Raw genomic sequence first — 12,427 nt, 5'->3', positions numbered from 1 at the left:
TCAAGTGTAAAAAGTGAGTTGTGACAAACTGCAGTATCGTTCCTGCCTCTCACTCTAACACAGAATCAAATCCTTTGACAGAGGAATGGCAGAATCTGACTTTTGTCAAAATCCCCATCAGATTTATATTATAAAGACCATGCAGTCTGCTGAGGGAGTGATCACTTTATTGCTTCTTCCAGTAATACTGCTTTGTGCATAAACCAGGACTACTTTTTCCACGTGTTCTGCACAAAAGTGCCTGTCAGCACTTGCATTTCTCATGCCTGCCAACCATATACTGGTCTTGGTGGCAGATTACAAGTGCTTTTCACAGAGAAATACTACCCTACCATTTTGGCCAAAGATCACTCAATTTCCAGGTACCTGGAAGTCCAAGTTGCGAGATATCCAAAAACGGCTGTTGTGCATTGCATATCTTCAGAATGAGGAATATGGGGATGGGTTGGACCCATTCTTGCACATCTCCAGTATGAGGAATATGGGAATGGGTTGGACTTGTTCTTGCATATCTCTAGTATGAGGAATATGGGGATGAGTTGGACCCATTCTTTTCAGACTTGTTAATACTTGTAAAGCTGTGATCCAAGACTTCAGGTAGCCTCAGCAAATCTCTTCCACATCCACGTAGTTCCATCTAATACTGCCTTACCTCTCCAGGAAATACGGCATTGGAGTAAGGATAAAGGAGACAGGAGAGACTACATATACAATTATAAGTCATGAAGTTACATGACTGAATGTTGCAAAGATATTAAAATATCTGAGTGTTCACAATTCAGCAACCATTCATGTTCATCCCTACCAATACAGCAAATGAGGAAGCAAAACGCACCAAAAATTACTATGATACAGAGGTTAAAAAAAGAGATTTGATTGGAGCAATGACACTTATATGCAAATGTCATTTAAAAAGCAGTGCTTTAGTATTTCCATATGAGAAGTTACCTTCGTGCCTTCCACTCCATCATGTCCAGGGTAGCCTGGAATACCGGGATGACCCTGCAAAGTCACATGTGGGAGCATTGTTACACAGTGAAACAATAGGACAGTGGTGTTATTTGTTAGCTGAGACATCTGCAGTGCCTGGACTTGAATTCCAGACCCAATCCATTGTCCTATGAAACATCTGCCGAAGAAATAAAGAAAGAGAAAACTTACGGCATAAATTTGTCAGTACTCTTTTAGTCTGCAAAATACCTGAGGTCCTTTAGGCCTCCTTGTGCTGTAAAGATAGTGAGAACTTGTGAGCAGGCATAAGGGCACACACTTCAGGAGGGCACCTTGGAGCTCTCAGAACCACAGATGTTTGAGGAGTGAGGAATTTAGTGTGTCATTTTCCTTGTCCCTCAAACTTTCCCCTCCATTCTGTTCCCCCTCCAACAAAACACTGGCACCCAAACATTCAAAATGATGCTGTGAGATCCATCTCTCCAGCTACTCATTTTCTCAGTAGCATTCCCAGGGCCACCAAAAAGCCCTTCTGAGTGTGTGACTGGAAATCCACACAGAACTGATCTGTTGCTCTCTATTGAGCAATACATTGAACCGATTGTACGGACTGTAAGAGCCACTGTCACTGCAGACAAAACAAGATATTCCAAGAGCTTTGGAGCAGGAAGCCTTAATTTTAAACCTTGTGATTCTGAATTCTTGGATAGCTGTAGGCCCTAATACAGCCTATACATAGTATTGTTCAGAAACTTGACATAAATGACTCATTTTTATCATATAATTTTAACATACAGATATGAATTAGAGTATATTGATGATATGATCACCTACAGTGTATTGTGAAAAAGACACCCATCATAAAACAAGTTATATGAGAAAGCAACTGAATTCCAGGCTGTCAGCATTATGGAAAGGCAAATAAAAATTATGGGGCTGAAGGCTGTTTTTCTGAACAACTTGCACTGCTGCATCTGCAAGTGAAAGTGTTTTAACAAGTGTTCAGCCACTTGATCACCTGGCTTTTACCACTTGGTGCACTACATAAAGGCAGCCCCAAAAGGGGAAAAGTGAGAAAGCTGATTGTTCCACGAGGGAATGTACAATTTCCCATCTGCAGATGTGGTCCTCTGAGCATGTAGGGATAACTGGAAAAACTCAGAGTTAAAGGGAACTAGAATTTTATGCACTTTCTAGCTAGCTTTCACTAGTTTTACAGGGCAGATGTATTCGTCCACCAGAGGAGAACTTGGAATCACTAGGTAAATAAGTCAGTAGATCTTAAGTAGTTAGATGGCTTCTGTAATTGTTAGTAGTACAGTCATAATTAAAAGAGCATTTTACCTTTCTCCCTGGAATCCCATCAGATCCATCCATTCCCAACAGTCCCTAAAATAGAAAAAAATATTTTTTATTACTTAACTTTCAGAGGCTCCATCTCAGTCTGTTCTTATTTTATCAGGCTCCAAAGAGTGAAAAGGTAGAACTTTCAAAAGGAGAAGCTACCGCTGATTTTATATATCATACAAATACTAGCAATCATCATTGAAAGAATTCAGCAGAGTAACTGATAAAACACCTCATATCTTCTTTAGTCATAGTCTGGCTAATCAAGCATTTCAAGTTAAGTAAGTCTTGGTGTGTTATCTTACCGGAAAGTTAGGTAGGTAGTTTGTAACTGTAAAGCCACGAAACTAAAGAGCAGACAAATACTTTCTATCTTGACAATTTGCTGTGCATATGCAAAACAGAATGCCTTGGTCTCCCTGTTGTATATGAGCATCAGGTCTCTGCAGAGTCATGGTGGTCTGAAGAATCTCTCCATGATCGGTGCGTGATTGAGCATGCTGTTAACTCCCACCCTCACTGTCCAGTTGGTCCATATTGCCAGCTTGCTTGTTTCTTTTCCAAATACCTACCCGTGTTTTCTTCTGGCCGGTTCTGGCAGTGGGTAAGAGCTCCCTAAAAGCTCCTGAAAAGCCCTCCTACTATCTTTATTTGGATTGCCTACAAACTTTCTTTTCTGTGAAGCCTTCAAAAAACCTGGAAAAATACAAGCCCTGCAGTATCAAGACTCTACTAATTATTTCTGTATGATTTTCTTGGACTGACTTGTCTGTATTCATCTTTCATCTCACCTTTAGTCTGAGCCTTTTACTGAGGTAAGAACGATCTGTCGGTTCTGTTGCTGTGTGGCACCAGCTACTATGGGGCCAAATCCTATGGCTGGTGTACCTACATGCCTTGGGAAGGCTTCCATTGATGAAAATTCCACTTCATGCAACTATTTTGAGAACATGGATTTAAGGACTTTGTAAAGATACCTACCCTGCCACCTGGCAAGCCAGGGACACCCTTTTCTCCTTTTTCTCCAACATCTCCAAAACCCTGAGGAAAAAAAATCAACATTAAATCCATGATCAGTCTGGAACTGAACAGTACAGCCCTAAGACAGGATGAGCACAAACACACGTGTTAGTGTAAACAGCACAGTAGAGACATAAGGGAACTGACCGATTCCACTGGACCTCTTTCTCCCCAGAGAGAAAATCTATCTCAAAGAGAGCTGTTAGTATATGTAGTACATTGTCTTCCCCATTCCCCATAACTCCCATCATTTAGAGCACAGTACAATGCAAGTGACTCCCTGCTATAAATAGCAAAGTCCTGCCACTGCCACTCTGTATCACATTCCCCATTTAAAAGTGATTTCAAATCTTATCTCTTAACAGCAGCAGCTCAATGCAGGGCTCAAAGCACCCCTTTTCATTTCCAAAGCCTAAGAATGACATGAAAACAACATTTTCACACTCTACATTTGGAAATGTTTGGTGATTTTCCCAGTCAGCAAGAAGTATCAAATCCAGAGATAGAACACCAGGCTTTAATTTCAGTGAGAGATACAGCAGTTAAGCAATTTTCAGGCTTCAATCTTGAAATATCTAATGCTTGTGGTTAAGTTCACACATATGTTCAAACCCACCAGCCTCAATGGGCCTCTTGTGATGCATAAAGCTAAACATGCGCATAATGGAATATGCCCAGAAAGACTAATAAACAAACTATGCTTCACATACAGGTTTTTCTTGCACGCCATTCTACTGAGCACATCTGTATATTGAAGAAATCAGTAAACAATTTATCTTATTGGTCAAAAGTTCCACAAAATATTTACTCCATAAACTCATTTAAAGAACCTGTGTTTACAAAGGTTATAAGCTGGGAAATAGCTCCCTGGAATCCAGAGATAAACTGCTGTTATTCAAACTGCTGTTATTCTTAATGCATACAGGGAAGATGCTACACATTCCTGAGTCTATGAGTACTAATGTTAACCAGTCCATTTTAAAATTGTGTGTATATTTAAAATTGTGTGTAGAAGACAGAGAGACAGATATGCATGTGCATTACAACTTCAAAGAAAATAAGTAGTAGTATGTTTCAACATACTTAGGGGAAAAAATAGGATTTTTTAAATATATGAAGCTCACTATGGGAAATCAAGGAACACTGCCATCAAGCGGCTATGTAAAGGTTATGTCTAATTGCAGGTTTTCTCTGCAAACTGCAGATTAAATGTACTGAAATGACTCTTGCTTTGTAACAATTGCTGCAGGACAGCAGTACCTTCTTTGTGTCTCCAGGACAAAGGACAACAAATTATATACTCAGGGAGAAATCCTGGAGATTTTTGTATCAGATTTTAAAAGTACTTTGGTGCCTAAAAGTTCCTGTAAACATTCTGTGAACTATCCAAAAGCTGTCAAAGCATCTAGTCTTTACTAGGCAAATATTAAAAACTCTCCTCCATCCTCACCGGCAGGCCAGGCAAACCTTCTTCTCCAGGGAATCCTTGAGGGCCTGGCTCACCCTGCCAAGGGGAAGAGGTAAACACAATAAATCACTGTACCCATAAAAGCAACATTTGCCCCAAACACCCATCATGATCCTGACTCCTAAAGCAAGGTCCTGTGATTTATTCAGCAACACATATACTTGATTTGTGTCTTGTCACATGCCAGATATAGTGTCTCAGCACAAAGCTAGTGCGTGCAACAGATTGTTTGTGGCCACGTCCCATGGCTTCACAGACTGCTAGGTGGGAACTGTTGTTCAACTGTCCCCCATTGCTAGAAGGCAAATCAGAAGCATTTCACATCCTCACCTAGGGAATCTGAACGTGCACAGCACTTCATGGAAAGCAGAAAAATAAAACATGATGAGATAACATCATGTATTCACAATCCTGCTTACATGGTCAAGAGCAAGCCAAAAGGAAAGGCGCTAAAGTTTGAGTCTAAGCTCACACTAATATAACTCCACCAAGTATGACAGTGTCTGTCATGACTAATGTAGGGGTCTAGGCAAGCTCGGACTCAGCTCTCAAACTAGCCTGTCTAGGTCCCAGATTAATTCAGTAAGTCTAAATTTCAGGTGTGTAGAGAATCAAGATCCATACAGTTTTTACAGAAATACTGATAAGCTAAATATGTATCTCCACAAAAGCCTGGACAACACAATAAAGGAGACAAATCTGATTATTTCTGAGTAGTATGTATCACAGCAAGAACAAAAGAGCTGAAGCTTTGCTTTTTCTTATTTATTTTTCCAAAAGGATTAGGTTTTCTGCTTGGATTCACACAGTTTCACAGTTCACAGGTTAAACATAAAACGAACTACAGCTCATTCATTTTTACGAGTAAAGATTAAAATATTTAAATGGCTTTAAGATTCCTCCTTCCAAGAGTGCTCTACACCAATCTGAGCTAAGAATATTTTTATTCAAAAGCTGTCTGGCCATTTAAGCTAGTGCAGAAAATGACTATGATTTGGGAATATAACAGTTCTCACTGCTCAGCAACTTCATTCAGCCTTTGTAGCAAGGGGAGGGGGAGAGTTTGTAAACTGAATTTACAGACCTTTTCTCCTTGCTTCCCTTTTGGGAATCCCATGAATTCGAGTATTCCAGTGGATGGTGGGGGACCTGGAGGGCCAGGCAGTCCTACATCACCCTGCAAGCAAAAGAAGAAGCTCTTAACATAGACAGACCATGTTTGCTTTCCTATGAAAGTTGCTTCTGATTCAGAAAATTGCCACTCTAATTATACCCTGCATATGTTACATCTGTGTGTCTGAAGGCTGGCATAGGAATTTGGCCATGAAAATCAAAAGGCTCAGACTGAAAATTAAGATGAACAAAATGCATTAAACCTGTTTAAGAGGAGTTGTGGAGATAAAACATAGAAGAAAAAAAAGGGTCAGTTTTTGAATCAACAGAAAAACTCTGAAAACAAAGAAAACTCCAGAAAAAACTTTGTGGCAAAAGTTTGAGGCAAGAGACAGCTAGAAAGATATGAACATAATTGACATAAAATATCAAGAAATAATTAATGCTAGATGATGTCTCAAAAGAGGCAGGAAAATGTCCTGGCTTATAGCAAGTTCCTCTCCTTCATTACAAATGGAATGTGTAGAATGCTGAGAATTGATTTTAATAGCAGCAGATTCAAGCTCCAAACTGAGAACTCCGAGAAGTCCCACTATGCCAGTGTAAATCCTCACACAGACTGCAGGACACCTGTTTAGGACAGTGAGACTATAAAATTGCATGTCAGTTGACCCAAAGAGTATTCTGAAAGCCAAACAGAGTAAGTCAGTAGAAAAATGTAATACAAGAGGTAAGGGGCAAAAGAAACTGAAAGACAGAGATCTAAAAGAAGTCAAAGGACCTTACATCTGGACAGACATGAGAACACTAAGCTGTAGTGAGATTTTTTTTCCCCCTTCATCCAGGAAAAACTCCCATCCCTTTCTTTGTATAACAACAGATAAGGAACCAGCAAAAATCTTCAGTATTTGGACTGTCATTCAGTCCAAAAGCAGAAAAGAAGAAGAAAATGCTAGAATTAGGCCATCTTCCAGGGGGGTCTAGCTATGATGGAACACTATCTAGAATACATATGTAGAACTGCGGAGTATTATTTCACACCATTTCTATAACAGAACAGGTTTCACCTACCTTTTCTCCTTTCTCTCCTTGAAAGCCTAATCCCATGTTACCCTAGGGGAAAAAACAGTGATGAACAAACAACCACAACAACAGCACTACTATCATCTAGGGCCACAACCCTGACAGAAAAAAAAATCAGGTGTGGAAAGGCAAAAGAAAAAGTAGGTACTTACTTTTGGACCTGGTGGTCCAGGGGGACCCACTGGACCCTAAGTGTGAACAAGATCAAGATTTTATTTCTTTTGATTTAAGTAGGATGCACTATAGGAGCAATGTTTGGATCTGCAACGATAGCTGAACTCTCATCTCCTGTCCCCAAAGCAAAGCAAGTGATACACTTTAAGTGTATCTTTAAGTCTTCACAACTATGATAGACAGCATGCCCCTTTGGCACTGAGGTTAATTAAAAGCAAACCTCAATTTAAATGCAACAAACATTTCAAAGTAGGTCTTTTTTACCTCTGCCCAGTGGAAACTCTCTTCTAGTATCCTGAAAAAGCAACTCGTCAGCAAGTTTCATGATGACAAAGGCTTCAAACATGCAGAGGTCAGCATATCCCCTTTAGTCCTGAGACTAGGAAGTGCTCAGAATAGTGAAGCCAAGTGTTTCTGGGATGGCATGTTAGGGCCTTGCTGCAGTTCTCATTCATAACTGCTGCTCTGACCACCACTCCGGAAAGGGACTTTCACTCTTGTGACCAGCTCAAAATTCTGAGTTCAAGTATTCTACATTTGAAGTCAACTGTGCACAAACTTTTTAGACGCACACACACTTTTGCTCCTTGTCGTGACATAAATATAGGCAAGGATGGAAAATCACCAACATTTTGAACTGTTTTATCAACAAGTGCAACAGTCTCTTACCTGCAAACCTGGCAAACCTATAGGGCCTACAGAACCTGCTGGACCTGGAAAACCTTTTGGGCCCTGTAAGAAGAAGTTTTATATTTCAACCTTTTTTGTCACATTTTCTCAGTCAGTAGTCAGTGTTCTCATCTGCACTCCACTGGTTCCTAATCTCAGTTAAATTCAATATTCAAGAATCCCCCCCAAATTTTTTCATGTCAAGTATACCAAATCAAAATCAATTTTGTTCACTTGAGAGGTTCACGTGAGGTAGCAAGTATCTGGGACAAGCTGTTGAGTACTTTTCTACCCACTGGCTTCAAAAGGAGTTGTGAAGGTACTGAGCATCTTAAGAGACTCAATACTTAGAAAGCCACTGAATCAGTATACTAGACTCTTCCTTCCAAAAATCGTTGGAGGTAACACAACAACAAGGCTAAGAGATTTTCTCTAGTTTATATTTTTGTAAAGATTTTTTTGCATAATATAAATTTGTCAGGGACAAAATTCCAGCTGACAACGTCCCTTCAAATGCCTCAATGACTGGAAAGCAATTGCAAAGAACACAGAACTACAGAATGTGCAGGGCTCACCTCATCAAATCCCAGACAAAGAGAAATTGAGTTTCAGAAAACATAAATAATACCCCCTGATTATGTATGCCAATTGAAATTCTATAGTAATCTATTTGATATTATTGGATTTATTTTGAAAGACAAAGTTACAGAGATCAATGGTAGAAGGGAGATTGATTTTAAAAGGGAAAAGAGAATAGGTACTAGCAAATTTCCTCTACCATAATTTAGATCCACTCATACTGCTGGAAAACTTGGATTTACTCACGCTAGTGGTATCATATGTGTAAATAAATGACCTTCTAAATTGAAAGGTGTCCTTGAGAATCAATACAAGCAAATAATTTACACAATTCAAGTGACCAGAAAAATTACCTACTTAATGTAATATTCCTTAAAATCATTATTCTCCCAATTAAATAACTTACAGAAATTCCATCCAACCCAGGAAGACCATTTTCTCCCTAAAAATCACAAATACCTTGGTGAAAAATACACATTATTGTAACAAAATATAAATGACATTAAGATTTTTATAAATAAAACAACTTGCTCTTTGTTAATATTAGATCAAGTGTACAGGGGGAAATATTTTGACACCTGTCCTTCCATATTTAAAATGGGCAATAGAGAGATTCTAAAACTCTGGAGAAATGACAACCATATTATTTATGGGTAACAAGAGAAACTTTTGTGGCATGACAAAAAATTACATTCATTGCAAAGACACTGTAAAACACACTGTAAAAACTTTCATGACAAAAACATTGTAAAACAAGTGAAAACACATCATTATCATTTCAGATGATCTGTATTTTCCATAAATACCTAAGTCAATAAATAAAGATCTATTTAACTTTTACTAACTTACATGAATGTATATAATGTGGGTAGACTTTTAAGAAAGTTCATAATTTTGACCAAAAACTCAGTGTGTGGGGACTTAAAGCACAGAAAAAAATCTTAAAATTCTCAACATTTAATAAAGCATGAGGCTGCCAAATACACCACAAGAGGTACTGAATCCTTTATAATTTTATCCCAAATCTAGTACTTCTTGCAAAAATCAAAACCATTATAAGTTGTTGAATGTTTACTGCAAGCAATAAGGAACTAAATCTTTTACATCAGAATATTCAAGAACACAATCATTGTTCTGAACAGTAAACTGAGACCATCTTTCCATAGTTTGTATCATCTGTATAGGAAATAAAATTACAGACATGATACAGAAATTTCAGTGTAAGTTCCTTATTAAACAAAGAGAGTAAAATCTTGACTTCACCGTAGTAAATGATGGAACACTAAGGGTGGGATATGATGTTTAAATCTAGAATATAACTGATTATTTACTAGTACATCCCAGTACAAAAACCACCAGGAGGCATCTGGGATCTCACAGTAGCAGAAATCTTAGCAAGCACTTGAGAGTTTACTGGGCTGTTATTTCAACAGGCTTAGCATGTGTCAGGATGCCAGCTACAGGAAAGCTCTGAGTGTACCTGAAGGCCCCTCCTTTGCTACATCTGCCTCTAGAAACACGTACGCTACTTCACACAAGACAGGACAAGCTTGCAAGAAATTCCTTACATCCACTGTGTGACACTGACAAGGGAATGGTGCTGCTTCTCCAGGGACAGATGAAGGACTAGCAACTATATGCTAAACAGCAACGTGATGAGCTATGTCCCATGCATACTTGCATCCCACTACGGGATGAACAAGATGTGTTGGTGCTGCAAGAACTAAGCAATTCCAAGTTCTGAAAGTATTTTGTGCTGTCGTTAATGAAGTTATAGCCTTTTTCACAGCTCTGCATTCAGACATAGCCGGGCTATCCACACCTGAGCAACCTGACCTGCAGCATCAGCCCTGCAACTTCCACACTGCAGGACTAAAGTGTTTTCTTGTGAGGTATTTTCCCCTATGTCATGACAAGTCTTACCTTCATTCCTTTAAGGCTGCTTTGGGCAAAAAAAGGTTCTCCTTTAAGACCTTTGGGACCTGGACGACCCTGTTAAAAAATAAATGTTAAAAATAAATTTCTGGAAAAAATACAGATTCCATTTGGAAAGAAATCATATTCAGCATAATGAACAAGGTGGTCTAACAGCTCCAGTAAGCTGCAAAAGTACTACTGCAGCTTTGTCAAAGGAGCTGTGGTATTATGAGAACTTAAGACTTCCTATGGCTTTGGAAAAACAAGGTTCTGCAAATATTTTCTCTAGTATTTTCCTGTTTACATTAGATTTCCCTTTTATTTCAGGGCATCAAAAACTTTTAAGATCCTATCTGAATCTGTTTGATATGGTGTAACCCCTTCTGTTCACGTACATCTCTCTTTTGTAACACTGTAAATAACTGAATTTTATTTAGAGGAATATTCAAGGGGAAAACAAACTGGTAGACTGCATGAATCTTCTGAAAAAGCTGCCACTATAATTCTAGATCTACCCAGTTTATTTTAATCTTAATCATCCCATGCAATTTATCTGGGGTGATTTCATTTAATTGCCAATTTAATTTGAGAGTGGTTAGCTGATCTAAGCAGCTTTCCTTGCCAAAAATGCAATCCTACAAGCAATACAAAACAGAAGTTTGAGCAGTAGGTATGACTAAACCAGTTACTTTGGAAAGCAGTACTTAAATTTGATCTTGTTGCTGAGGTATTTTCAACATCATATGAACTTCAAGTCTGGACAACATATAAAGACTTTTCAGTATAGTTTAAAAAGCTGAAACAAATGGCATTACTCATATCTGCCAGCTGTACTTTCTTCTTCATGTAGTTGCAAAAGATCTGTATATATGCAAAGGAGTTCCACTGCCTGTAGGATTAGTCATGTGACTTGTAAGATCAGGCTTCAGATGTGAACAACCAAATATTTTCTGCTTTTGCTAGAAGACTGCAAAAGTAACCCCATACTTCTATAAAAGGGTATAATTCTCAAAAGTATTTAAGAATGGAGCTCTCATAACTAATCCCACCCACTTAAAACAGGGTGTACAGTGTGAGCTAGCTACCTTCACATCCTCTGTAAGCGAATGGAGAAAAACTGGTATCTCCAAAGATCAGTTCATTCTGTAAGGTAGACGGGGAGAAGAGCTCTTGCAAGTGCCGCTCTGTGCGCACAGGGAGTCTGGATGAACAGACCAGACAGCTAACTTTTAGGTGTCCAGGGCACATCAGATAAATCCCCAATCTGGCAGGTTGGAAGTACTTTTGAAAGCAAAACACCGAGAGGCATCTAAACTAAATCTAAACTAAATCCCAATGACACTCATTGAGACTGAAGCTTTGGGCTATCTTGAGACCTGAAAGAAGGCATTCAATATTTGATGCATAGCCTTGAGCCTGTGACAATGTGTTTTTCTGAATCAGCATCCACTAACTTGAAAGGTGCCGGGTGCCACTTTATGATCCTTAAAGACTTTATCATGGTCGCTTCTTAGTTAGCTTGAATATTGCCAGTGACAATGGCATATTTTGATGCGGCAACATACTGACTTGATATGACCTTCATTTTATCCTCGGAGGTTAATATTTACGCAGTGAATCAGAGTGGAATTTCAGTGAGAAAATGATACTGAGTTCTAACAACGCTAATAACCTTGTGGTTATTAGGGTTCTTCCCAAGTACTTGGGAGTTACTTTTCCACCAATGGCAAGAAAAGCAACTCCTGGCTCAGTGACTACAAAACACTGTATTCGCCTCGGGACATACAGGCAGCCCAGGTATGCCGGGAAACCCATCTGATCCAGAAACACCAGGACTCCCAATGGTACCATTGCAGCCATCGACGCCAGGCAGACCTCTGGGTCCAGGCTGGCCAGGGTGACCCTGTGTAAAAGGGAAAAAGACAGTATGACTGACTGGAGGCATTTTGTTAGTAGTACTGTCCCCCAGAAAGCTGACACCTTCCAAAGGGCAACGAAAAACAAAGGAAACAGAACTCCCCCTCAAGTGTGGTGTGTGGCGCACTGCAGTAAAACTAGCTTCTTCAGCCAGCATTGTTTATCCTCCCTGAAGTCTAAATCCTAAAA

The 12,427-nt window shown here is 39.2% G+C and overlaps 1 protein-coding gene across 1 annotated transcript in view; it reads right to left on the bottom strand.

Moving 5' to 3' along the window:
- The window catches only part of COL4A6 (collagen type IV alpha 6 chain), a 140,681-nt gene that overhangs the window by 31,883 nt on the left and 96,371 nt on the right, over window positions 1-12,427 (bottom strand). The window contains exons 5-15 of the mRNA XM_026089504.1: window positions 12,108-12,224; window positions 10,328-10,396; window positions 8,811-8,846; window positions 7,826-7,888; window positions 7,135-7,170; window positions 6,971-7,012; window positions 5,871-5,963; window positions 4,769-4,822; window positions 3,280-3,339; window positions 2,296-2,340; window positions 949-1,002 (exon numbers count right to left, since the gene is read on the bottom strand). Of these exons, the coding sequence (XP_025945289.1) occupies window positions 949-1,002; window positions 2,296-2,340; window positions 3,280-3,339; window positions 4,769-4,822; window positions 5,871-5,963; window positions 6,971-7,012; window positions 7,135-7,170; window positions 7,826-7,888; window positions 8,811-8,846; window positions 10,328-10,396; window positions 12,108-12,224 (669 nt within the window). The remainder of the gene's footprint in view (window positions 1-948; window positions 1,003-2,295; window positions 2,341-3,279; window positions 3,340-4,768; window positions 4,823-5,870; window positions 5,964-6,970; window positions 7,013-7,134; window positions 7,171-7,825; window positions 7,889-8,810; window positions 8,847-10,327; window positions 10,397-12,107; window positions 12,225-12,427) is intronic.

This window comes from Apteryx rowi, unplaced genomic scaffold (assembly GCF_003343035.1).
Source record: "Apteryx rowi isolate R43461 unplaced genomic scaffold, aptRow1 scaffold_82, whole genome shotgun sequence".
In the NCBI taxonomy this organism is placed as follows: domain Eukaryota; kingdom Metazoa; phylum Chordata; class Aves; order Apterygiformes; family Apterygidae; genus Apteryx; species Apteryx rowi.
This window is presented reverse-complemented; position numbering and strand designations above follow the sequence as displayed.